At 37.0% G+C, this 24,503-nt stretch overlaps 1 protein-coding gene across 1 annotated transcript; it reads left to right on the forward strand.

The window, feature by feature from the left end:
* The first annotated feature begins 17,950 nt into the window (after positions 1-17,950).
* On the forward strand, positions 17,951-18,685 carry LOC139006355 (double homeobox protein 4C-like). Its single transcript, XM_070408768.1, has one exon. The coding sequence runs from the start codon at positions 17,951-17,953 to the stop codon at positions 18,683-18,685; it is 735 nt and encodes a 244-aa protein (XP_070264869.1).
* The last annotated feature ends 5,818 nt before the right edge of the window (positions 18,686-24,503 follow it).

Genomic DNA, 24,503 nt, shown 5'->3' on the forward strand with positions numbered 1-24,503 from the left:
CTATGTAAACTTCACTGGTTTATTCACACTTTCACTTGTAATATGTGGTAAAATTAACTTGCTAGCCATTTTCCCCAAAACCTAAAATGTGAAGTTTTTACAAAAGTTTATGATGAAATCAATTATGCTGAAAATCTAATATATGGTGATTGATTATCTTTTCTGGGTCAAATTAGAATTCTGTCTGACTATTTGATCCAGGTACAATGTGTGTCTTGTATTACTTGATTAAATTTTTGTTGTTATTTAAGTTGCTTAGGGCCTTTTTCTTTTGATTAATGAAGATTTAATTTTGTTATGTAGAATTCTATGAAAATTTGAGAACTGGAAAAGATGTAAAGGTGAGAGGTTTTCATTTGTTTCCATTATTAGGGAACAGAAATAAAGGAATCAGAGAAATATCATTAATTAATATGTCTATTCTTCAGTTTCCGATTCTTCTGGAGATAAGGAAAATTCACTCATCTATAAGTTTCAATCTCACTTAGGAGAATGAATTATTTTTACTCTTCGTTTTTAAAAGTTCCTTTTAAGCCTAATACAAATATAATTCAATTACATATAGATTTTTTAACAGAAGCAGAAAAAATTCTAACTTTCATAATTTTATTTAGATATGAGTCTACTTATACAAAAAGTTTTACTCAGCCGAGATGTGCACTTTAGAGGAAAGAGTAATAGGGTATAAATTTGAAGATTTGGAACTAGTAGCCATTTACACTGAGTCTGTGTCAGTAAAATTGGCATACTAGTTCAATTTTTATAACAATGCTTTCATAAAAATCAAGTAATATAAATTAAATCATGTTCTAAAATGTTACATAAACTACTAAATGTCTTATAAATGAAAAATATTGCTTTGAAAAATTTAAAATATAATTAAGGCTTTGTCTACATAAGCCATGTGTGACCAAGTAATTGATCTAACACTTAACTTCTAGTCTGCATATCTCTAGAAATAGAACAGGAAGGAAGTTTTTGAAGTTTTTTTTTATATTGCATGTTTTATCCTATCAAATTAATCTTTGGGTCTGTGGTGAAATTCTATTTCCTGAGTAATTATGGGCCTATTTCATACTAATGTTCTAGGCAACATTTCAAAATGCAAATATAGACTTTAAGTATAATAATGTATTAAGATAAAGAAAATATGAAATGTAAAATGTAAATAGAAAAATGTACAAAAATGGAAAAAGAGATAAATAAATATACCAAATCTGAAAACGCTTAAAAGCAGATGTTAAGAGTGAAAACCTTATAAAGGAACTCTTGGTGGCAGAGTATGTATCGACATGAGACTAGTGAAGGGAGAATCACTTCATGGTTTAAAAGCAATGAGAAGCAGCTTAGGGTTGGTTTGTTTGTTTTGAAGGAGGTCACAATGACTTATAGAAAAAGACTTGGAAAAGGGGCTAAATGAAATTCTGGGAATGATAGGAACTACCAACTTCAAGAGTTTAATCGAGAGGAAATAACATCACCTGTTTTAAGGGATGACACGGAACCTGTAAGGAGATGAATGAACCATCTAATGGTGAGTTTAAGATGGTTGCCCAGAAAATAGAGTCCTAGCACCTGAAAAAGAAGTCAGAAGTGGGTGTGGGTTTTTTTGTTCGTTTGTTTTTTACTTTTGTATAAATTGTACTCAGTTTATCTTCAGAGTCAAAATAACCTACTTTGACTATTGTGCATTGACTGGAAGATGCTGGTGACTTCTTGAAGAAAACAAAGGATAGGAGAGCAGTCTGAAGGCTTGACTTTTATGTAGAGCTTTTCTGAATCTCTGTCACTATTCTCTTCAGTGGTAGCAACACCATTGAGAATACCCAGAGATTATGTTTTTAGATGTCAGTGTGCATCAACAAAATGCCATCATCATTGTAGTTTCAGTTTAAGAGCTTGGGAGTTAGACAATATGACAAGGATATAATCTATACTCCAATTTGATTTTATAAACTGACAAATGGTTTTGCACCCATCCCTGGTTTTTTTGTTTGTTTGGTTGGTTGTTTGTTGTTGCTGTTGTTTGAAAGATTAGGGTTTTATTTTCTGGCTGTTTGTTGTTTTCTTTCATACTTAACATATCCATTCCCTATGCTTCATTCATTATTTTATTAAAGTTTTTAAAAGGCACTTTCCCCACTAAATTTCCTAAATTCTAGAGCTCTTGATGGGCCATAGACTAATCAAATAGAACTAGCAGAACACAGCAGTCATCTACACCCCTGTATTTTTCCTTGATAAATCAGTGGTAATTATTTAGGTCCAGTGAAGCTGCAAAATTTTAATCCTCACATAAAGGAAGGTAATGTTTAATTTTTATTAAGGTTTTAAAGTACTAATGCATAATTTAGAGTCTAATGTGAAATTTTGTATTTTACTGAATATAACTTCTTTAACATTTATAATTTGTAGACATATTTATTCATTATATATTTCTATGTAAAATCTTTACTTAAAATAATTGCACTTAAATACATAATAAAACAAAATAAGAAGAGAACATATCAATAGATATGAAGACACACTACACACAAAACATTAAAATTTTTTAAGCTTTCAAAAAACTGAGAACACAATTATCTTAAATCTGATACCATGTTATATGGTGAATACTTCGTATAAAGCCATTTAAATTCTGACCAATTCCAAAATTATTATGCAGCTGATTTATTTGCAACAATGAAAATAATATCTAATGAATGGCACAGTATTTTCATTATAACCATTCCTTAGAGAATTTACATTTTCCAACAAGCCCAGGTAATTACTCTTGATGGCAGAGAGGATTATTTTATATGTCAGCTTTTCAATTTATGTCTTGAATTAATTAATTAATATATGCCAAGATAACTAATTGAGACTATTTCATTGCGTTGAAGGGGAATAAAAGAGTTCACAAAATCATTATAGATGCAATTGTAAGTATTTCCATCCCTATTATGTTTAGAACCAAATATGTCAAAAACTATTATATTGAAAGTTTGGGCTACTTTCATTGCTAAATGGTAAGAATGTTCTTTTTGTGTAAGTTTTCATCTGAGTCCTTACTTCTCTCTGGCATAAGGTCAACAAATGATCTAATTTGGATATGGCAATCTTAATGCTTACCCATTTTTCATTATCTAGCATATTAGGAAGTTGTCTTTTTTCAAATGTATTAATCTGTAGTTTTCCTAAATATCCTTTTTCTATTTCAAACTGGTGTTCTGCCTGCTGGCATTAGCTCTTCTTTTCTTTGTAGAGTGTTTACATAATTATGCTCAGTGTCCAGCACAATAAGCACTAACCACACACAGGTGTGCAAGTCTGTGCTCCTCAGCATCCTCAGTGTATCACATACATTATTCCTTTGCTCCTGTCAATCTTATGGACAGGGCAGCACCAACATCACCTCCTTTTACAGATGAGAAATTAAGGATAAGTAACGTGCACAAAGGCACAAGCTGGTAAGTGGCTGAGCCAGGGTTTGGATTCACAAAATATTTCCAATCCCTCGTCTATATCCATTACACTTCCTGTAATATACTAAATTGTTTGTGGGAGACAGAACAGAAAGCTGAAGATGGAGGATAAATTTGTTTATAAGACTTTAAACTCTATAGCTGTCAGGTGTACCTAGGTTGACAAGAACCTTGACAGAGGGGCTTCAAACTCAATAAAATGCTCTGATTTATGGATGCAGCATATAGGCATTGGGGACTCACCTACTGACTGTAGAGCCTCTCAAAGTTGTGGATTTCCAAGGCAGAATAATGGAGGATAGAAAAGATTAAAGTTTAGTTGAATATAAGAAATGGATAGAATTCATAAAGAAATAGGAGGGGCAGGATTGTATTCTATGAGAACAAATGAAGACATTATTCTCATCATTTTCATCCTTTCCAACAAAAGCCAAATTCCATTTAGATTTATAAAGACTTGTGTATTGACTAACATCTTTGTAAAGCTATCAAACAGAAAGGTGAAAATGGAATATGTAGGAATGGTATTGTAGTTTGGGAAGTCTTCTCTACATAGATGAAGTTTGTCTACAAAAACTTATAATTCATGTGCTATTTGGTGAATAAAAAATCAAGGCTTTCTATTAGTACTGTTTTTTAAAAACAAAACTGTATGAGAGCCATAACCAGTTTGGCTCAGAGGATAGAGCATCGGCCTGAGGACTTAAGGGTCCCAGGTTTGATTCCGGTCAAGGGCATGTATCTTGGTTGTGGGCACATCCCCAATGGGGAGTGTGCAGGAGGCAGCTGATCAATGTTTCTCTCTCATCAATGTTTCTAATTCTCTATCCTTCTCCCTTCCTCTCTGTAAAAAATCAATAAAATATATTTAAAAAAACTATATGAGATACAGAATGAAGAGTATAAAAATTCTCATGAATCTCAGATAGTTTTCTACATAGACAATCAAGATGATCAATTGAATTTCTATTAGCAACAATAGAAATATAGCTGGCTATGTAGGTTCCTCTTGTTTTACATAAATTAAATCATATTATGCATATCCATACACTAAAACAAAAAAAAATATGTAAGGACACTCATCCAAATGTTAACTTGCTTTAAATTTAGGTTTTAAGAGTGAGAAAATGTGAGAGGAGAATTTTTAGTTTATTTTTTATAACTCTATACGACTTGAAAATTTAAGATTAAAAGGTGTATTTTTTTTAAAATTTAAGACAAAAGGAGATTTGGGGAAAAGTTGCAGTTAATTTTATTTTGAATATTGGTCACCTCGATTTGAAATGCTGAATCCTACTGCTTCACTACTTCTGCCCATTAATTCCCACCTGCTTAATCAGAATTTGGCAAGATGGGCCCCACGAATCTATATTTTAACAAGCTTTTCAAGTGCTTTTTATGCACACTAAATTAGAAAATCACTACTTTAGAGGGTACTTTTAGTGCAAATCTAGAGGCAAAAATCAATTTGCAGTAGATGAAGGAGTGAATAACAATGCAAATATTAACAAAGGAAGTAAGGAGTTATATGGAGAAATGTAGAAAAAAAGAGGAAAGAGATAGACAATTATTATTGTGCTGGTTATCATAAATTCCATTTAGAAATCTTTCATTCATTAATTAAGAAATCAAATTTTCTTAGAGAATCCTGTCTTTTAACTCGTAGGCATAAAGGATTTTTGTTTTAACTTTGATTTTGTGCAATTGGTGCAATGAGTCTAAGTAATAGGTCAGAAGAGTAGTAGTTTCAGCTACATTGTGATGTAAACACCAGGGTATGTTGTTTTTAATCTTCCTTTATGTTATTTCTCCAATAGATCGTTTTTACTTTGTCCACTCTACCTATAGTATCTTTACATCTTTTCCACAAGTGGCAATATATGTATTATATCCCTATTAATTTATCAGAACCTGATATTTTTGCTCTTTCCAATATATGGGGGAATTCACTACTTTTAATAAATCAGCACTCTGCCCATTCTCGTTGGACAGCTGGCATTTGTGTTTATAGCCTTAAAGGGAATGTGCGAACATCTGCGTTTGATGAATAACTCCATGTGTATTGTAGTTCCTTCAACAGAAATTGTTCAGAAGTTCAGAGAGCCGGTGATAAATAATTAATGAGCACAGAAGCAATATTCTCACTTTATTGCCAGACTTAGAGGAAATACACAGCACAAGCTGGGAACCAGGCTTGCCTCCTCTTTTGCCTTCGCTTTGACTAGTCATTTAGTTGATTGCAGGCTCTGCCATTCAGAAGACCTCCAGGCTTATAACATATCTTCATTTTATTTTGTCTTTAATTCATTTTGTCAAATATCATACACATTGAAGATTCTATCCTTCAAATGGCACTGAAACATGATTTCTACAGGCAATAACTAAACTTCAATGTGGTGGGTTTGAGCACAGCTGCTTTTATTTTTTACTTTATTTCTTTTTGTATTTTGTAAAGCTTTTTATGACATTGAAAGAAATTGAAAAATTATAGCAATTAATGGAATAATTCTGTGTTGTTTCTATATAAATCATAGAAACAAAGTATAAATATATCTAGCAACACAGCATTCCAGCAGTTTGGTTCAAATTTTAAATACTTATCAGGTGTAGTAGCTGAAATGTAATATGGGTATGTATAGATACAATGATAGCAGCATTGATAAAGAGATAATTTATAATAAAGTAAACTCTGCCAAAGGACTCTGTATACTAACAAATTAAGTAAATATAATCTACTAAAATAATTGTTTCATGAACTTATTTATTTTTTTAAAATATATTTCTTTATTGATTTCAAAGAGGAAGGGAGAAGGAGAGAGAGATAGAAACATCAATGGTGAGAGAGAATCATTGATCGGCAATCCCCTACTGGGGATTGAGCCTGCAACCCAGGCATGTGCCCTTGGCCGGAATCGAACCGGGGACCCTTCAGTACACAGGCTGACGCTCTATCCACTGAACCAAACCGGCCAGGGCAATGAACTTTAATATAAACTATTATTAAGTTAAAAATAAAATGTATATATTAAGTGTATTTTTAAAACTTGTACTGTTGTAAAATTTGAATTCAACGTATCTTCCAAGAATGACAGCCATTCACACAACAAAAACTATGGATCAAGAAAATATATCATGAATAGCTTTTTGCCAGGCATATTACATTACAAATATTATCTCATTTAACTCTCAGGACCTATATAAAAATATTGTGCCTATTTTATAGATGAAGCTAATGAGGCTCAGAGATTGCATATCTTTTTCCAGTTGTCATGACTCATCAGTACCATTACCAGAATTAATAACTTGGATTGTCGTCCTCTAAAGTTTATATTCATTCCACTGTGCTATCTTGTAGAATACCTGATTTCAGCTTTTATAATATTAGCACTATACACTTGCGATGACACAGGCCTGTTTCTTAGCATCAAATATTCTAAGACATTTTGCCATTCTAAGGTCCATGAGATAAAAATGAGATAAAAGTGTTGTGCATTTTATGGTGCTGGTGTTATAGTTCAGAACATTATTTTTTACTATTTTCATAGTTAGCTCAGCCTTTAGTCTAATTCTCTCTCTCTTCTTGTCTCTCTCTCCCCTCTCCCCTCTATCTCCTCTCTCTACCCATCTACCTATATACTAAGTATTTGTGTACTTTCTTGTCTCCCAAACCATTATTGAATATATAATGAGAGCCATATTACATTTATCCTTGTCCCTATTTAATGACTAGGACAGTAGCATTAAAATGTGTTCAATAGGAAAGAATGTAACCCTTTAGTTATGACAGTGAAAGACAGACTGATGCCCCAAACGAAACCAGTGAAGCCACAATATGACCAAAGATTGCTGGTTCAATTTCCAACTTAATGACATTTTGTAGTTATAAAGACTGAAATATGCATTAAAAAAAGATATCTGGCAAAGGAGAAATTAAAATCTTTAGGATTTATTTTTTCAGATGAGAGTCATTCTTTAATAACTGGTTTCTGCTAATATTGACTACTTCTTCTCAATACAGAAGTATTAACTTAATGATTAATGCTGGTAATAAATTTTACTTGTTTTTTTTTACTTTTTTAATCAGCTTCATTCCCTTTTATTTATTTTATTTTTTCTTATGAGTAAAAGTATGTGGTGACGTGGAGAGACAGAAGCCAGGAATAAAAAATTCAAGTTCTAGTTATGGCTATTCTAACCAGTAGATCTAAAATTTTGAGTGTCTCTTTGACCCTCAATTATCTAATTTGGGTATTATATGATTTGTATATGAAAAAAATTAATTTACTCTAAATCAATGATAGATCAAGGACAGAGTAACATTTACTATGGATATTACATCATTTAAGAATCTTGAGGGAAAAATCCTCACCTGGGGAAACAACCTTTCTTGGGGAGGTGGTCCTGTTTAAAACACATAGCGTGAGACGCGTCCCAGGTCTTGTTCTAGAGCAAATGGAGTAAGCAGCTGAAACTAATAACACCCACCCTGAATTGGCAAAATTACTGAGCTGGTGTGACGGTTTGCAGCCGGGAAGGGCAGAACTCCCCTGGAAAGTGCCTGGTATGTGGTGCCTTGTTGTGTTGTATTTTGTGCCTTTAAATCAACGCAGTAGATCCAAGCACCAGCAGCCTCCTGAGCACCACACCCTCTGTCTGAGGAACAGCAGCTGTACGTGAAGCCTCCCCCCACCAACCAGAAGAGCCACCACAGCTGTGAACAGCACCCACCAGAGGAGCTGCTGCCAACTGAGGAGCAGTTGCTACCACAACCGCCCGAAGAGCAACCACAGCCCAAGGAGCCACAGCGACCCAGGGAGCAGCCACTGAATGACTCAACATCTAGATATGTCAGTGAGAACAAACATGGGTAGACAAAGAAACCCTCAAAGGAAAAAAAAGGAGGACTCGCCAGAAAAGCAGCTAAGTGATACAGAGGCATGCAACATGACAGAAAAAGAATTCAGAATAAGGGTCCTAAAGTGCATAAACTGGATGGAGGAAAAAATCAATAACATATGCAAGAAGCTAGAAGAAACAGATGAAAAAATCAATAACTTAAGTAAGACTCAAGAAGAAATGAACAGCGATATACCTGCAATAAAAAAACACCATTGAAAGTATCAACAGTAGACTAGGAGAAACGGAGGACCGAATTAGTGAATTAGAAGACAAGGAAGCAAAACACACCCAAACTGTACTGCAATTGGAGAAAAAAATTAAAAGACAGGAGGATAGCCTAAGGGAGCTTTGGTACAACATGAAAAGAAACAACATACGAATAATAGGGGTGCCAGAACAACAGAAAGATGAACAAGGATTAGAAAACCTATTCGAAGAAATAATATCAGAAAGCTTCCCTGAGGAGGGGAAGAAAAATGTCACACAAGCCCAGAGAGTCCCAAACAAGGTGAACTCAAAAAGACCCACACCAAAACACATCATAATTACCATGGCAAATGTTGAGGACAAAGAGAATCTTACAGGCTGCAAGAGAGAGATGGAAAGTTACATACAAGGGATCTCCCATTAGATTATCAAATGATTTCTCAACAGAAACACATAAGGCCAGAACAGAATGGACAGAAATTTACAAAGTGATGCAAAGCAAAGGACTGAATCCAAGAATACTCTATCCAGCAAGGCTATCATTCAAAATTGAAGGGGAAATAAGAAGCTTCACAGACAAAAAAAGGCTAAGGGAGTTTATCACCACCAAGCCAGACAGGCAAGAAATGCTAAAGGGACTGGTGTAAAAAGAAGAAATAAAAAGCTCAGAAAGAACACAGCCGCACAAAAAAAGAAATGGCTACAATCAAGTACCTTTCAATAATAACTTTAAATGTAAATGGACTAAATGGTACAACCAAAAGACATCGAGTGGCTGAATGGATAAAAAAACATGACCCATACATTTGCTGTCTACAAGAGACCCACCTCATTAGAAGGGACTCACACAGACTGAAAGTGAAGGGATGGAAAAATATCTTTCAGGCAAATGGAAAGGAAAAAAAAGCTGAGGTAGCAATACTTATATCGGACAAAATAGACCTGAAAGTGAAGGCCATAACAAGAGATAAGGAAGGCCACTTCATAATACTAAAGGGATCAATACAACAAGAAGATATAACCCTGGTAAACATATATGCACCCAATGCAGGAGCACCCAAATTCATAAAAAAAAACTCCTGGGAGATATCAAAGGATAGATCGACAACAATACAATCATACTAGGGGACTTTAATACACCACTTACATCACTCAATAAGTCCTTTAGACAACCAATCAGCAAAGAAACAGCAATCCTAAATGACTCACTAGATCAGATGGATTAAATAGACATCTTCAGAACACTTCACCCCAAAGCCGCAGAATATACATTCTACTCAAGTGCTCATGGGACAGATTCGAAAATAGACCACATATTGGGCCACAAGCAGTCTCCCCAAATTCAAGAAGATTGAAATCATAAAAAGCATCTTCTCAGACCATGATGGCATAATATTAGAAATAAACCACAATAAAAACAACCCAAAATACTCAAACACTTGGAAGCTGAATAGCATGTTATTAAATATTGATTGGGTTACCAATGAGATCAAAGAAGAAATTGAAACATCCTGGAAACTAATGACAATGAAAACACAACAATCCAAAACCTCTGGGACACAATGAAAGCAGTCCTGAGAGGGAAGTTTATAGCTCTACAGGCCTATCTCAAAAAACAAGAAAAAATGGTAGTAAATCATCTAACACTACAACTCAAAGAATTAGAAAGAGAGCAACAAGAAAACCCCAGAGTCAGCAGAAGGAAGGAGATAATAAAGATTAGAGCAGAAATAAATGAAATAGAGACCAAAAAAAACAACACAGAAAATCAATGAAACCAAGATCTGGTTCTTTGAAAGGATAAACAAGATTAACAAACCTCTAGCCAGGCTCACCAAGAAGCAAAGAGAGAGGACCCAAATAAACAAAATCAGAAATGATAGAGGCGAAATAACAACAGACCCCACAGAAATACAAATGATTGTTAAAAAATACTATGGACAGCTCTACTCCAACAAACTAGACAACCTGCAGGAAATGGACAAATTCCTAGAAAAATACAACATTCCAGCACTCAATCAGGAAGAATCTAAAAATCTCAATAGGCCAATAACTATGGAAGAAATTGAAGCAGTCATCAAAAAAGCTTCCAGCAAATAAAAGCCCAGGACCAGACGGCTTCACAGGGGAGTTTTACCAAACATTCAAGGAAGAACTAAAACCTTTCCTCCTCAGACTACTACAAAAAATTCAAGAGGAAGGAACACTTCCAAGTTCATTCTATGAAGCCAGCATCACCCTAATACCAAAATCAGTTAAAGACAACACAATGAAAGAGAATTACAGGCCAATATCCCTCATGAACATTGATGCCAAAATCCTCAACAAAATCTTAGCAAATCGGATCCAGAAGTACATCAGAAGGATCATACACCATGACCAAGTAGGATTTATCCCAGGGATGCAAGGATGGTACAACATCCGTAAATCAATAAACGTGATACATCACATAAACAAATTGAAAGAAAAAAACCACATGGTCATATCAATTGATGCAGAAAAAGCATTTGACAAAATCCAACACCCATTTTTGATAAAAACTCTCTGCAAGGTGGGAATAGAAGGATCATACCTCAACATAATAAAAGCCATATATGACAGTCCCAAAGCGAACATCATACTCAATGAACAAAAACTAACATCATTTCCCCTAAGAACAGGAACAAGACAGGGATGCCCACTCTCACCACTCCTGTTCAACATAGTACTGGAAGTATTAGCCATTGCAATTAGGCAAGAAGAAGAAATAAAAGGCATCCAAATTGGAAAAGAGGAAGTAAAACTGTCCTTATTTGCAGATGACATGATATTATACATACAAAACTCTAGAGACTCCATCAAAAAGCTACTAGACTTGATACATGAATTTGGCAATGTAGCAGGATACAAAATTAACCCCAAGAAATCTGAGGCATTTCTATACATCAATAGTGAACTTTCAGAAAGAGAGATTATCAAAACAATCCCATTTACCATCACACCAAAAAAATTAAGATACCTAGGAATAAACTTAACTAAAGAGGTAAAAGACCTCTACTCAGAAAACTACAGGACGTTGAAAAAAGAGATAGAGGAAGACATAAAGAGATGGAAGAACATACCATGTTCATGGATTGGTAGAATCACCATCATTAAAATGTCCATACTACCCAAAGCAATCTGTAAATTCAACACACTTCCCAATAAACTACCAATGGCATACTTCACAGATCTAGAACGAACTCTCCAAAAATTCATCTGGAATAAAAAAAGACCCCGAATAGCTGCAGCAATCCTGAGAAAGAACAAAGTAGGTGGGATCTCAATACCAGATATCAAGCTGTATTACAAAGCCACTGTTCTCAAAACTGCCTGGTACTGGCACAAGAATAGCCATATAGATCAATGGAATAGAATGGAGAGCCCAGAAATTGGCCTAAACCAATATGCTCAATTAATATTTGACAAAGGAGGCAAGAACATACAATGGAGCCAAGATAGTCTCTTCAATAAATGGTGTTGGGAAAATTGGACAGATATATGCAAGAAAATGAAACCAGACCACCAACTTACACCATACGCAAAAATAAACTCACAATGGATAAAGGACTTAAATGTAGGACAGAAAACCATAAAAATTCTAGAAGAATCCAAAGGCAACAAAATCTCAGACATATGCCAAAGCAATTTCTTCACTGATACAGCTCCTAGGGCAGTTGAAACTAAAGAGAAGATGAACAAATGGTGCTACATCAAAATAAAAAGCTTCTGCACAGCAAAAGAAACCATGAACAAAACAACAAGAAAACCCACTCCATGGGAAAACATATTTGCCAATGTCATATCTGATAAGGGCCTAATCTCCAAAATTTATAGGGAACTCATACAACTTAACAAAAGGAAGATAAACAATCCAATCAAAAATGGGCAAAGGACCTAAATAGACACCTTTCAAAAGAGGACATTCAGAAAGCCAAGAGACATATGAAAACATGCTCAAAGTCACTAATAATCCGAGAGATGCAAATCAAAACAACAATGAGGTACCATCTCACACCTGTCAGACTGGCTATCATCAACAAATCAACAAATGACAAGTGCTGGAGAGGATGTGGAGAAAAAGGAACACTCGTGCACTGCTGGTGGGAATGCAGACTAGTGCAGCCACTATGGAAGACAGTATGGAATTTCCTCAAAAAACTAAAAATGGAACTCCCATTTGACCCTGTGATCCCACTACTAGGAATATATCCCAAGAAACCAGAAACACCAATCAGAAAGGATATATGCCCCCATTTGTTCATAGCAGCACAATTTAGCGTAGCTAAGATCTGGAAACAGCCTAAGTGCCCATCAGTAGATGAATGGATTAGAAAACAGTGGTACATCTACATGATGGAATACTATGCTGCTGTCAAAAAGAAGGAACTCTTACCATTTGCAACAGCATGGATGGAACTGGAGAGCATTATGCTAAGTGAAATAAGCCAGTCAATGAAGGAAAAATACCACATGATCTCACTCATTCATGGATAATAGAGACCATTTTAAACCTTTGAACAATAATAGTTACAGAGGCAGAGCTGTCTCACACAGATTGTCAAACTGCAGCAGGAAGGCCAGGCAGGGTTGAGGGCGGGGGTGGGAGGGGGGTAAGTAATCAACCGAAGGACTTGTATGCATGCATATAAGCATAACCAATGGACATAAGACACTGGGGCTAGGGGAGTCCAGCGGATTGTCAAGGGCAGGGGGGTAGGGGGGAAAAGGACACGTATGCAATACCCTTTGTAATACTTTTAGCAATAAAAAAAATAATAAAAAAATTTAAAAAATAAAACACATAGCGTTAAGAGGGGGAGAAAACAGATACCATATATGCCAGGTCCCTTGAAACATAAGCTGTGCAGATGTTTCTTCCCTGCAGTGACTGTTTCAAGCACAAGGATGGACCGGCTTCTGGCAGAAAGTAACCTCACAAAGTGATCTAATCATAAATTCCAAACGGATAGGTCATGAGGGATAGTCACCCTCTAAAGCTATAACTTCTTTAGTGGACGATTCTAAACTAGCCCTGTTCATTGTTCCTTTGCATCTGGTTTAACACACCTTTAATGTTTTTATTTAATCTTCACCAAAAGCTGTTTTCTTTTTTTGAAAAATATGTTTTTGTTGATTTCGGAGGGGAGGAAAGGGGGAGAGAGACATGGAACCATCAATGATGGGAGAGTCCTTGACTGGCTGCCTCCTGCACACCCCCGACTGGTGATCGAGCCCACAATGCATGCATGTGCCCTTGACCAGAACTGAACGTAGAACCCTTTAGTCTGCAGGCCGATGCTCTACCTACTGAACATACCAGCTAGGGAAAATGTCTTTTTATTGATTTTAGAGAGAGGAAGCGAAAGAGGGGGAGAGGAAGAGAAAAATAAAAGTGAGGGAGAAACACTGATCGGTACCTCTATGTGTGCCTGACTGGGAGTTGAACCTGCAACCTGGTTACGTGGCCTGATTGACTGGAAATCAAACCCGCAGCATTTTGGTGTACAGGAAATTCCACCCAACTGAAATGCCAGTGCTAAAATGCCAGAAGCAATACCCTGGAAGGGGTATTCACCCTCAAGGGAACACATACTTTTGTTAACTGTCCTGTAATCCAGCGGTTCTCAACCTGTGGGTCGCGACCCCTTTGGGGGTCAAACGACCCTTTCACAGGGGTCGCCTAAGACCATCGGAAAACACATACATAATTACATATTGTTTTGTGATTAATCACTTTGCTTTAATTATGTTCAATTTGTAACAATGAAAATACATCCTGCATATCAGATATTTACATTACTATTCATAACAGGAGCAAAATTACAGTTATGAAGTAGCAATGAAAATAATTTTATGGTTGGGTGTCACCACAACATGAGGAACTATATTATATGGTCGAGACATTAGGAAGGTTGAGAACCACTTCTGTAATCCAATTTGCTTTCTCCAGTCTTCCTTACATGCTGGGAGCCAGTCCATCCTTCCTGCTTGACACAGTCGCTGCAGGGAAGAAACATCTACACAGCATATGTCTCAAGGGACCTGGCGTATATGGCATACTGTTCTTAATATGTTTGCTCACTTCTTGGCACTACGTGTTTTAACCAAGGTCACCTCTCCGAGAAAGGTTGTTTCCCCAGGTAGGAATTTTCCCCTGAAGTTAGGGAGGGGATAAAACCCCTTAACTAAGTGCCAGGCGGGTAATTAATCACTTTAACTATGAACAATCACGGTTAAGCTACATAATCTTTACTCCCTGGAATGGAGATAAGAAAGGCCCTAAGCTTTGGAATAGAGATTGATAGGATTGGAATCAACTGGTATAAATACAGATGTAATAAGACAACAGGACAGAACCTGGAAACAGAACCTAGTAAGAGAACCTGGCTGAAGAACCTAGACACAGAACTTAGAGACAGGACTTGGCTGGAGATCCTAGACAGAACCTAGCAAGAGAACATGGCAAAAGATCCTGGACAGAACCTGGCAACAAAACTTGGCTGGAGAACCTAGACAGAACATGGCAGGAGAACCTGGATAGAACCTGGCGACCGAACCTGGCTAGAGAACCTGGCGACTGAACCTGGCTGGAGAACCTAGTGAGAGTTCCTAACCAGAACTTGGTTAGAGATCCTGGCTAGACTGCTGATCAACTAAAGGCTGTCTCCGTGTCATTCCTTCTTCGCCGACTCCGTCCACACCTTTGGGGACCCCTGGACCTGTTGGGGTTGGACCCCCAACACTTACATGCATTCCTTAATTTCCAATGCATAAATGAAGCTGCAAAACTTATTTTTGGGAGCATTTGAGATCTTGCTCCCTAGCATATGTCATTAGTTTGGCTCAAATAAACTCTTACAAAAATTCTCAATACATTTGGACAGTCTTATGTTGACAATCCATCAGGCCTCAGCTTGAGTTAGAATGGAAAAATCTTTTTTTTTTTTGGATATATTTTACAGAGAGGAAGGGAGAGAGATAGAGAGTTAGAAACATTGATCAGCTGCCTCCTGCACGCCCCCTACTGAGGATGTGCTCGCAACCAAGGTACATGCCCTTGACCAGAACCGAACCTGGGACCCTTCAGTCCACGGGCCGATACTCTATCCACTGAACCAAACCAGTTAGGGCAAAATGGAAAAATCTTGGTAAATAATATTGGATTAAAAGAAAATGTGAAATGAATAAATATGTGATGAACCTATAAATTAAATGAAAATGTGTTGTTTTAAAGAAAACAATTGCCAAGACAATGTGGCTCAGAAGTGGAGCGTCAACCTATGAACCAGGAGGTCATGGATTGATTCTGAACAGGGCACATGCCTGGGTTTCTGGCTCTCCACTAGGAAGCAGCTAATCCATGATTCTCTCTCATCATTGATGTGTCCATCTCTCTTTCCCTTCCCCTCTGAAATCAATACAAATATATTAAAGAAAAAAAAAGAACTGCCCCAAGTAACTCTTGGATCGAATTTCATAAGAATAATAAGAAAAAAAAAGAACAAACAAAAAATTTTTTGCTCATTTGTTAAAGAGAAATTATCTTTTTTCCTTTTTTTTTAAAGTTTTTTTTCTTCTTTTTAGCTATTACCTTGGTGAGGGGTGGGGTTCTGGGGGAAAAAACTTGGTAACACTTAAAAGATTTTTTAAAGATATTATTGAAAATATTATCTATGTCCCTTTTCTGCCCCCATTGACCCCTTCTAGCCCACCCTCACCTTTTGCCCAGGTCTTCACCACCCCATTGTCTGTGTTCATAGGTTATGAATATTTGTTTACAAGTTATTTGGTTGACCTTGTCCCACCCTCTCACCCTCCCTTATCTTCCCTCTGAGGATTATCTTCTTTGGCACACCCTCTCCACTCCCATTGATAAACAAACAAACAACACATTTTCATTTTTGCAAGCACTGAATTTTGCATTCTAAGATGAATCAGTACTTCAAAACAAAATGTCACTCTAAATCAATTTTGATAGTTCAAAAGGAACTTTGACCATTATATAGAGCAGGGTTTAGCAAATTATTTTGTAAAGGGCTAAACAACACACAATTTGATTCTTGCCTGGCCGAAGTGGTTCAGTGGTTGAGTGTTGACCTATGAACCAGGAGGTCACTGTTTGATTCCCAGTCAGGGCGCATGCCCGGATTTTGGACTCGATCCCCAGTGTGGGGCATGCGGGAGGTGACTGGTCAATGATTCTCTCTCATCATTGATGTTTTTATCTCTCTCTCCCTCTCTCTTCCTCTCTGATATCAATAAAAATATATACTTTAAACAACACACAATTTAAGCTTTGTGGGTAAAAGGAAGCAGAATTTGCCACCCCAAAACATGCTCCTTTGACATAAGGAATATTTTAGGAAACTGCAGACATAGGAGAATCTTTGAAAACCAACATTGCACAGTCAACATGGCTCAGTGGTTGAGCATCGACTTATGAACCAGGAGATCATGTTTGATGGTTCAATTCTCAGTCAAGGGCACATGCCTGGGTTGCAGTCTCAGTCCCTAGTAGGGGGTGTGCAGGAGGCAGCTGATCAATGATTTTTTCTCATTATTGCTGTTTCTCTCTTTCTCCCCCTCTCCCTTTCTCTCTGAAATCAATAAAAAAAAAAGAAAGAAAGAAAAAAAAGAAAATCAAATTATGGCTGTAACCAGTTTGGCTCAGTGGATAGAGCGTCAGCCTGTGGACTGGAAGGTCCCAGGTTCGATTCCGGTCAAGGGCATGTACCTTGGTTGTGGGCACATCCCCAGTAGAGGGTGTGCAGGAAGCAGCTGATCGATGTTTCTCTCTCATAGATGTTTCTAACTCTCTATCCCTCTCCTTTCCTCTCAATAAATATATCAATAAAATATATTTTTAAAAAATTATGTTTTTGTATGAGACATTTATATTTATAAAGAAAATCTCCATTTGTAAGGATGTCTTTCTATCCATTGTTTTGGTACATCTAGGTTAAAACATCTTTGTTGTTTTATTTTATTAAATCTTTATTGCTGAAAGTATTACAGAGTCCCTTTTCCCCTCATTGAACCCTTCTAGCCTGCCCCCATCCCCTGCCCCAGGTCTTCACCATCCTATTGTCTGCATCCAGGGATTAACACACCTTTGAAATGCCTCTTTTTTAGACCCCTCATAAGGGTAACCACCCTCAAGTGAGCACATAATCTTAGCTAGCCTGTAAGCCATTACAGAAATTTCCCGCCTTACTTTATCCTACTTTCATATAATCTTCTTTACACTCCCTCCTCAGTTCCAGCTGTATTTAAAGGGATGCAGACTTGCCTACCAGACTCCAGTTTGCAGGAAAGCAGTTCCCAGCTGGATCCTTGCTGGTAGGTAGGTGCTGTCAGACATGCCCTCCAACAGGCCCGGAGCAATTGGGAGGCGCAGGAGGATCACTTACAGCAAAGACCAACTCAAGATCCTTTTCGAGGCCTTTGAAAAGGACCCATATCCTGATATTACTATCCGAGAAAAGCTAGCCAAGCAAATCCAGATTCCTCAGTCAAGAATCCTGGTATGGTTTCAGAACCACAGAGGCAGAAAATCCAAGCCCCAGAAGAGCCCCCAGTGGGAGGCAGACGCTGCGGCTCCCGGATCCCGCCAGGGTGCACGCCCTGCCCCCTGCCACGATGGCCTACAGGGCCTTTCCCACACACGTGGCTCCGGCGCTATGAGCTATGCCATCCCATACTCCTGCGGGGTGGAACAGGCCTCTGGGCAAGCAGGCCTCTGGGGGCACGCTGGTGTGCTGGGCGCGAATGTGACCTCTCCCAACCTGGGGATTCCAGCCCAGGCCCTGGGGGAACCTTCTTGGAGTCCCTATTGCTCCCCGTCTTGGGAATTCAGCCCTTCAGCTATGGGTGCATGTCCTGCTCCCCAACAGCCCTTCTTCCAGGGAGAAGCTGGTGGCATCGAGACTCCTCTGGGGGACCCCGGGCCGCTCATGATACATGGTGACTGCACCCTGCAAGGGCAGGGGCAGCATTTTCCGTCTGATGGGCAGCAGCCATGGCGGGGCTGGCAGCCTCTACCTGATTGGGGGCCAGGGTTGGCTCCCCAGCAGCCACTGTTCCAGTACCCTTGAGCCTGGAGGCAGCCTGCTGCTGAGGCCAGATGCGAGGAAGAGGAGGAGGAGGAGGAGAAGAAGGAATAAAAAGCAAAGCAAAACAAAACAACAAAAAAAACCACAAAAAACAAACAAACAAAAAAACAAACAAAAAGAAAAAAGAGTTCTGGATGGGTCCATTACTTGGAAAAGACATACATGCTGCGGAAAGACCAAGAACAGGACAAGGTTTGAATTGGTTGCTGTGCCCGGACGCTGACCCGGTGGCCTGGGAGTTTGCCTCGGAATGCTGACCATCCCCAGGCCCAAGAACAGGCTGAGCCAGTGATAGCGAACCTATGAACTCATTTTTTGTTGTTGATTTTTCTTTGTTAAATGGCATTTAAATATATAAAATAAATATTAAAAATAAAACAAAACAAAAAAAGAATCGCAAAAAATATTGGGATATTTTTTATCCCCATTTCATATTCGATTATGCTGAGCCACAAAATAGCTAAATAATATATGCAGACTAATTGCAAGTAACAGGAATGATATTCATAAACAAGTATGATCCCCAAATCAATACTCTTTTTTTTTACAAGTAATTAGTAAATTGATTTTTGTTTTGTTTCATTTTGGTATTTATGCTTATGCAACTGAAAAAAAGTTGTAATTTCCCAAATCAAAATAAAAACTGGTTTCTATGAAAAAATAGCCTGAAAGTTTTGTTTGAAATTCTAACTTGCACATTGAATTTATCTGTTGATTCTGATGGGTTTACATAAAAGATCATTCAGATTATTCTAGAATTTCACAAACAGAGCAGACAAATGTAATCTATTCATAGTTTTCCTCAAAACATCACAGAATTGCCTAACTTTTGAGCATCTCCAACTTTGATTTATAAAAGCTTTTGTTGTTAAAAATCAGTTCCTTGTTATTGCCTCGACAACCTCCCACATCTTTGAATGTTTGTTTTACAGAGTCACTCAGAATAAGCCTATACTTGTTGCACATTAACTCTGTATACATTTCAAGATTAATATTGCATAATTCTTATACTGTCATGGCTAAACATCATGTTTATTCAGGGAGCTCTGGTTTGATATGAATTTGGGTTCCTTTAATACTTTCTTTTTCTATTTTTCTTTGTTACTGTGCCTGAACATGTTTTGCCCAGCAGAGAGATAGAGCAGTTCTATCACTTTCCATTTTCTTTAAATATTGTTTTATAAAAAGTCTAAGGATTACTTCCTAAATTTAAAACAATGTTTTTATACTGTTGACTCTTATTAACCTCACAAGAAACTATGAATCCTTGTTCTTAATTTTCCATACAATGAAATTGTGTCTTCTTATCTTGTACTTGTCAGTTCGTTTTTAGACCTAATTTAAGTATTTCAGATTTATCTATATTAAAATTCTTCTTAGGTTTACTCCATCATTCTAACTTGATATGATCATTTTATCCTATCCAAATTGTGCTGTTTCTCCATAAATTTTGTCTTCTAAGTAATTAAAGTTTTTGAACAGACACTTTTTCCTATGCAATCAGACATGTTTTACTACTTAATATGGATGCATTATTCAGTAATCATTTGATGCAGTATTCCACCAGTTATGCATTCTCATAACATTATTTAAAGTCTACATTTCTCCATTAGTGTCAACATGATATTGGTTAAATTCTTGACAAAATCCAGAGTGTCATCAAGGATACTAAACTCATAGGCACAATTGGAATTCATAGTTTACATGCAGTGTTTGGACTTAAAAGGTTTAAAAATAAGAAATTCAGGGATTTTAAGAGAGACATGCTTCCTCAATTTTTCATAAGCATCTGTACTCCTTTTTGATTTACATACACTTACTGATTCATTTATGTTTCTGGTGGCCCCTGGAAGCAATTGAGTTTGACCCCCCTGCATGATTCACTTCATCGATCAATTTTTTATCCAAATAAGTCTCAGCAGTTCATGAGCTCAGTCTTCAAGTTTATCAGTTATCTCCAATATAAACACACACACACACACACACACACACACACACAATATGCTGTTAGATGTTAATTCTTTAATTTTTTCCTGGTTAAATATAACTAGTCTTGCCTCTAATTTCTCTATCATCCTAAAAGGTGTAGCTTTTTAAAATCTCTTATCCTCACATTCCACATATTATGAAAAGATTGCAATTAATGAAAGTAACTTCCCATGCACTTTTTTTTTTGCATTAGGATTTAATTTCTTCCAAAAAGAAAACTTAAACTTTATTTAGAAAAGCTAGGAGCAGGCTTAAAATGCGGCATTAATTTTGGGATTCAATTCCATCTTAATAGTTTCCACAGACTGAAAATGGCAATAAGTCATTATTCCTGAGAAAGAAAATGGTACAAAGTAGGTGTTGAAAAGTGATGCTTTAGTTGTCATTAGATCATTAATTTCCATTGACCAAGATGACTTTAATGTTCTCAGCTTGACTAAATTGTAGACAAGTTTCTACCTGACTAGAGGCCACTAACATCTCTTCTTTTTCAGCTTTGACTTTAGAAAATTTACAATTGTAAATTCTTTCTCTGCCCCTTTGAGATGTAAATCTTCTGCAAACTAATATCCCTCTAGACCAGTCTATGTTGGGGGAGTAGTAACCTAACTTCCATGAGCAACAGTTAGCAAACACAGAACGCCTAGTTACATTGAGCAAACTCCCTGCTAACTTTGGCCAGTAATTTTCCACTGGCTCACCCCAGTATTTAACACTTTCTGCCTTTTGTTTTAGGGGAGATACATTAAATATCTTTCCTTGACTATTCAACTTTCTGGTTCAATTGTTTAAATATAATTAACCTAGCTATAACTTCCTTTTTAAAAAACGTAAGTACTTTTCTTAAATAGTGGTAACATTTACTATGTACTATTTGCCAGACTGTATTTTCTTCTCACATTATCATCACAATAATGCCAAAATAAATAGTTCTAGTATTTTCTTTTTTTATCCTCATCCAAGGATATGTTTATTGATTTTAAAGAGAGAGGAAGGAAGAAAGGAGACTAGGGGGCAAACACATTGATGTGAGAAAGAAACATTGATCTGCTGCCTCCTGAACCTACACGTATGTGGTATGTGCCCTGACCTGGAATCAAACCCATAACCTTTTTGGTGTACAGGAAGACACTTCAACCAACTTAGCCACCTGGCCAGGGCAGTTCTAGTATTCTCTTGATTTGAAGATCAGCAAACTAGACTCAGAGAGTTTACTTACTTTCTTAATAAGTAGCAAAAGGCAAAGATGCCAACCCAGTTGTCACCTCCAAAATTCATGTATTTCACCACTAGGCCAATCTGCCTAATTTCAAGCTAAAATGTAATGTTATAGATTATTCTTCAATTCAGCGTTTCTTTATAAAAAAAAAAAATTACCTTCTGCCTAGTTGGCTCAGTGGTTGAGCGTCTACCTAAGAACCAGAAGGTCATGGTTCGATTCCTGGTCAGGGCACACTCCCAGTTTGCAGGCTCAATCCCCAGTTTGGGGTATGCAGGCAGCAGCTGATCAACGATTCTCTCTCATCATTGATGTTTCTCTCTCCCTCTCCCTCTCTCTTTTTCTTTGAAATAAAATAAAACATTTTAAAAAATTTACCATCCAGCCCTTGTATTTGTCCTTATCCTATATTTTTTTTCCTCTCAGCAAGGACCATATTTTTTTATTTTGTTTTATTGCTTAAAGTATTACAAAGAGTATTACATATGTCTCCTTTTTTCCTCCCCTTGACATTCCCCGGTCTCCCCTACCCCCCAGTGTCTTGTGTCCATTGGTTATGCTTATATGCATGCATACAAGTCCTTCAGTTGATCTCTTACCCCCTCTTCTGCCCCCCTCCAACCCTCCCCAGCCTTCCCTCTGTGGTTTGACGGTCTGATCAATGCTTCTCTGTCTCTGAATCTGTTTTTGTTCATCAGTTTATAATGGTCTTTATTATCCATAAATGAGTGAGATCAAGTGGTATTTTTCTTTCATTGACTTGCTTATGTCACTTAGCATAATGCTCTCCAGTTCCATCCATGCTGTTGCAAATGCTAAGAATTCCTTCTTTTTTATAGAAGCATAGTATTCCATTGTGTAGATGTACCACAGTTTTCTAATCCATTCATCTGCTGATGGGCACTTAGGCTGTTTCCAGATCTTTGCTATGGTAATTGTGCTGCTATGAACATAGGGATGCATATATCCTTTCTGATTGGTGTTTCTGGTTTCTTGGGATATATTCCTAGAAGTGGGATCACAGGGCCAAATGGGAGTTCCATTTTTAACTTTTTGAGGAAATTCCATACTGTCTTCCATAGTGGCTGCATCAGTCTGCATTCCCACTGGCAGTGCACGAGTGTTCCCTTTTCTCCGCATCCCCTCCAGCACTTGTCATTTGTTGATTTGTTGATGATAGCCATTCTGACAGGTGTGAGATGATACCTCATTGTTGTTTTGATTTGCATCTCTCAGATGATTATTGATAAAGGACTTAAATGTAATACAGGAAACCATAAAAATACTAGAGGAATCCAAAGACAACAAAATCTCAGACATATGCCGAAGCAATTTCTTCAGATACAGCTCCTAGGGCATTGGAAACTAAAGAGAAAATAAACAAATGGAACTACATTAAAATCAAAAGCTTCTGCACAGCAAAAGAAACCATCAACAAAACAACAAGAAAGCCCACTGCATGGGAGAACATATTTGCCAATGTTATCACCGATAAGGGTGTAATCTCCAACATTTATAGAGAACTCATACAACTTAACAAAAGGAAGATAAACAACCCAATCAAAAAATGGGCAAAAGACCTAAATAAACACTTTTCAAAAGAGGACATTCAGAAAGCCAAGAGACATATGAAAACATGCTCAAAGTCACTTATCCTATATTTTTAAATACACCTTTAAAATCTGAGCTCAATGGAGCTATCAACTTATCTTTACTTCCCTTCCAATGGTTGGATGTTCCTGTCAGGGTTTCAGTCCTCGCCCATCTTTATTCTCAAATTTTATAGTCCAGCTTTCTCATATTTGAGGTACTTTTATTACATTTCTCCTTCTGGGTATCGCTAACTTGAAAATAACATAGTCCCTTTCTGCAAAGGTTAAACAGCATGTGTACATTTTCTAAGTAAAGCAATGAGGCATAAAAGGTAAATTGCACTAGCAATAGCAACAAGATCAGATTGCTGATAGGGGAAGTTTTTAGTGGTGATATTGATGGCACTGTCTGTAGAATTTATTCTTTTTTTGGAAATGACAAAGAGAACAGCCTCATAGCAATCCACTAGACCATATCAAATATCCATAGTGTGTAAGCTGATCATCACCCACCCTCGGGCATTCAAGGAACATTAGATTGCTGTTTTTTTCTTTTGTTTTATTTTTGTTACCTTGATAAACTTACTTTTTTTTCAAAAATATATCCTAACTTTAAGGATGGTCCTATTTTATAAGTTAATTTATTGATATTTTGATTCGTGTGCTATTTACTTATAGTACTTTATATGCTATTGTTTTGTTTTAATTAAGTTTTTGAGGAAAAGGTTGACGTTTTTCTTCATTCTTCAAAAACATTTATCAGTTGGAATAAGGATAATTTGTATTTCAGTTGAATTTGTGACTTGCAGATAAATAGTTTTTTAACTTTTGGCAAACACCAGTGAGTTTAAAAAGACACAGAGGCACGCGCGTGCGCACACACACACACACACACACACACACTGCGTTGTATACAGTCTAAGACTGTCAGCCTGTCATTACTACTGAGGTAAGCTGATCTTGATCATCTGTGCTGTCCCATGTTCAATCTTTTTATGCC

Source organism: Myotis yumanensis, unplaced genomic scaffold, assembly GCF_028538775.1.
Source record: "Myotis yumanensis isolate MYYU_CA2020_CCGP unplaced genomic scaffold, mMyoYum1.0.hap1 SCAF_3, whole genome shotgun sequence".
In the NCBI taxonomy this organism is placed as follows: domain Eukaryota; kingdom Metazoa; phylum Chordata; class Mammalia; order Chiroptera; family Vespertilionidae; genus Myotis; species Myotis yumanensis.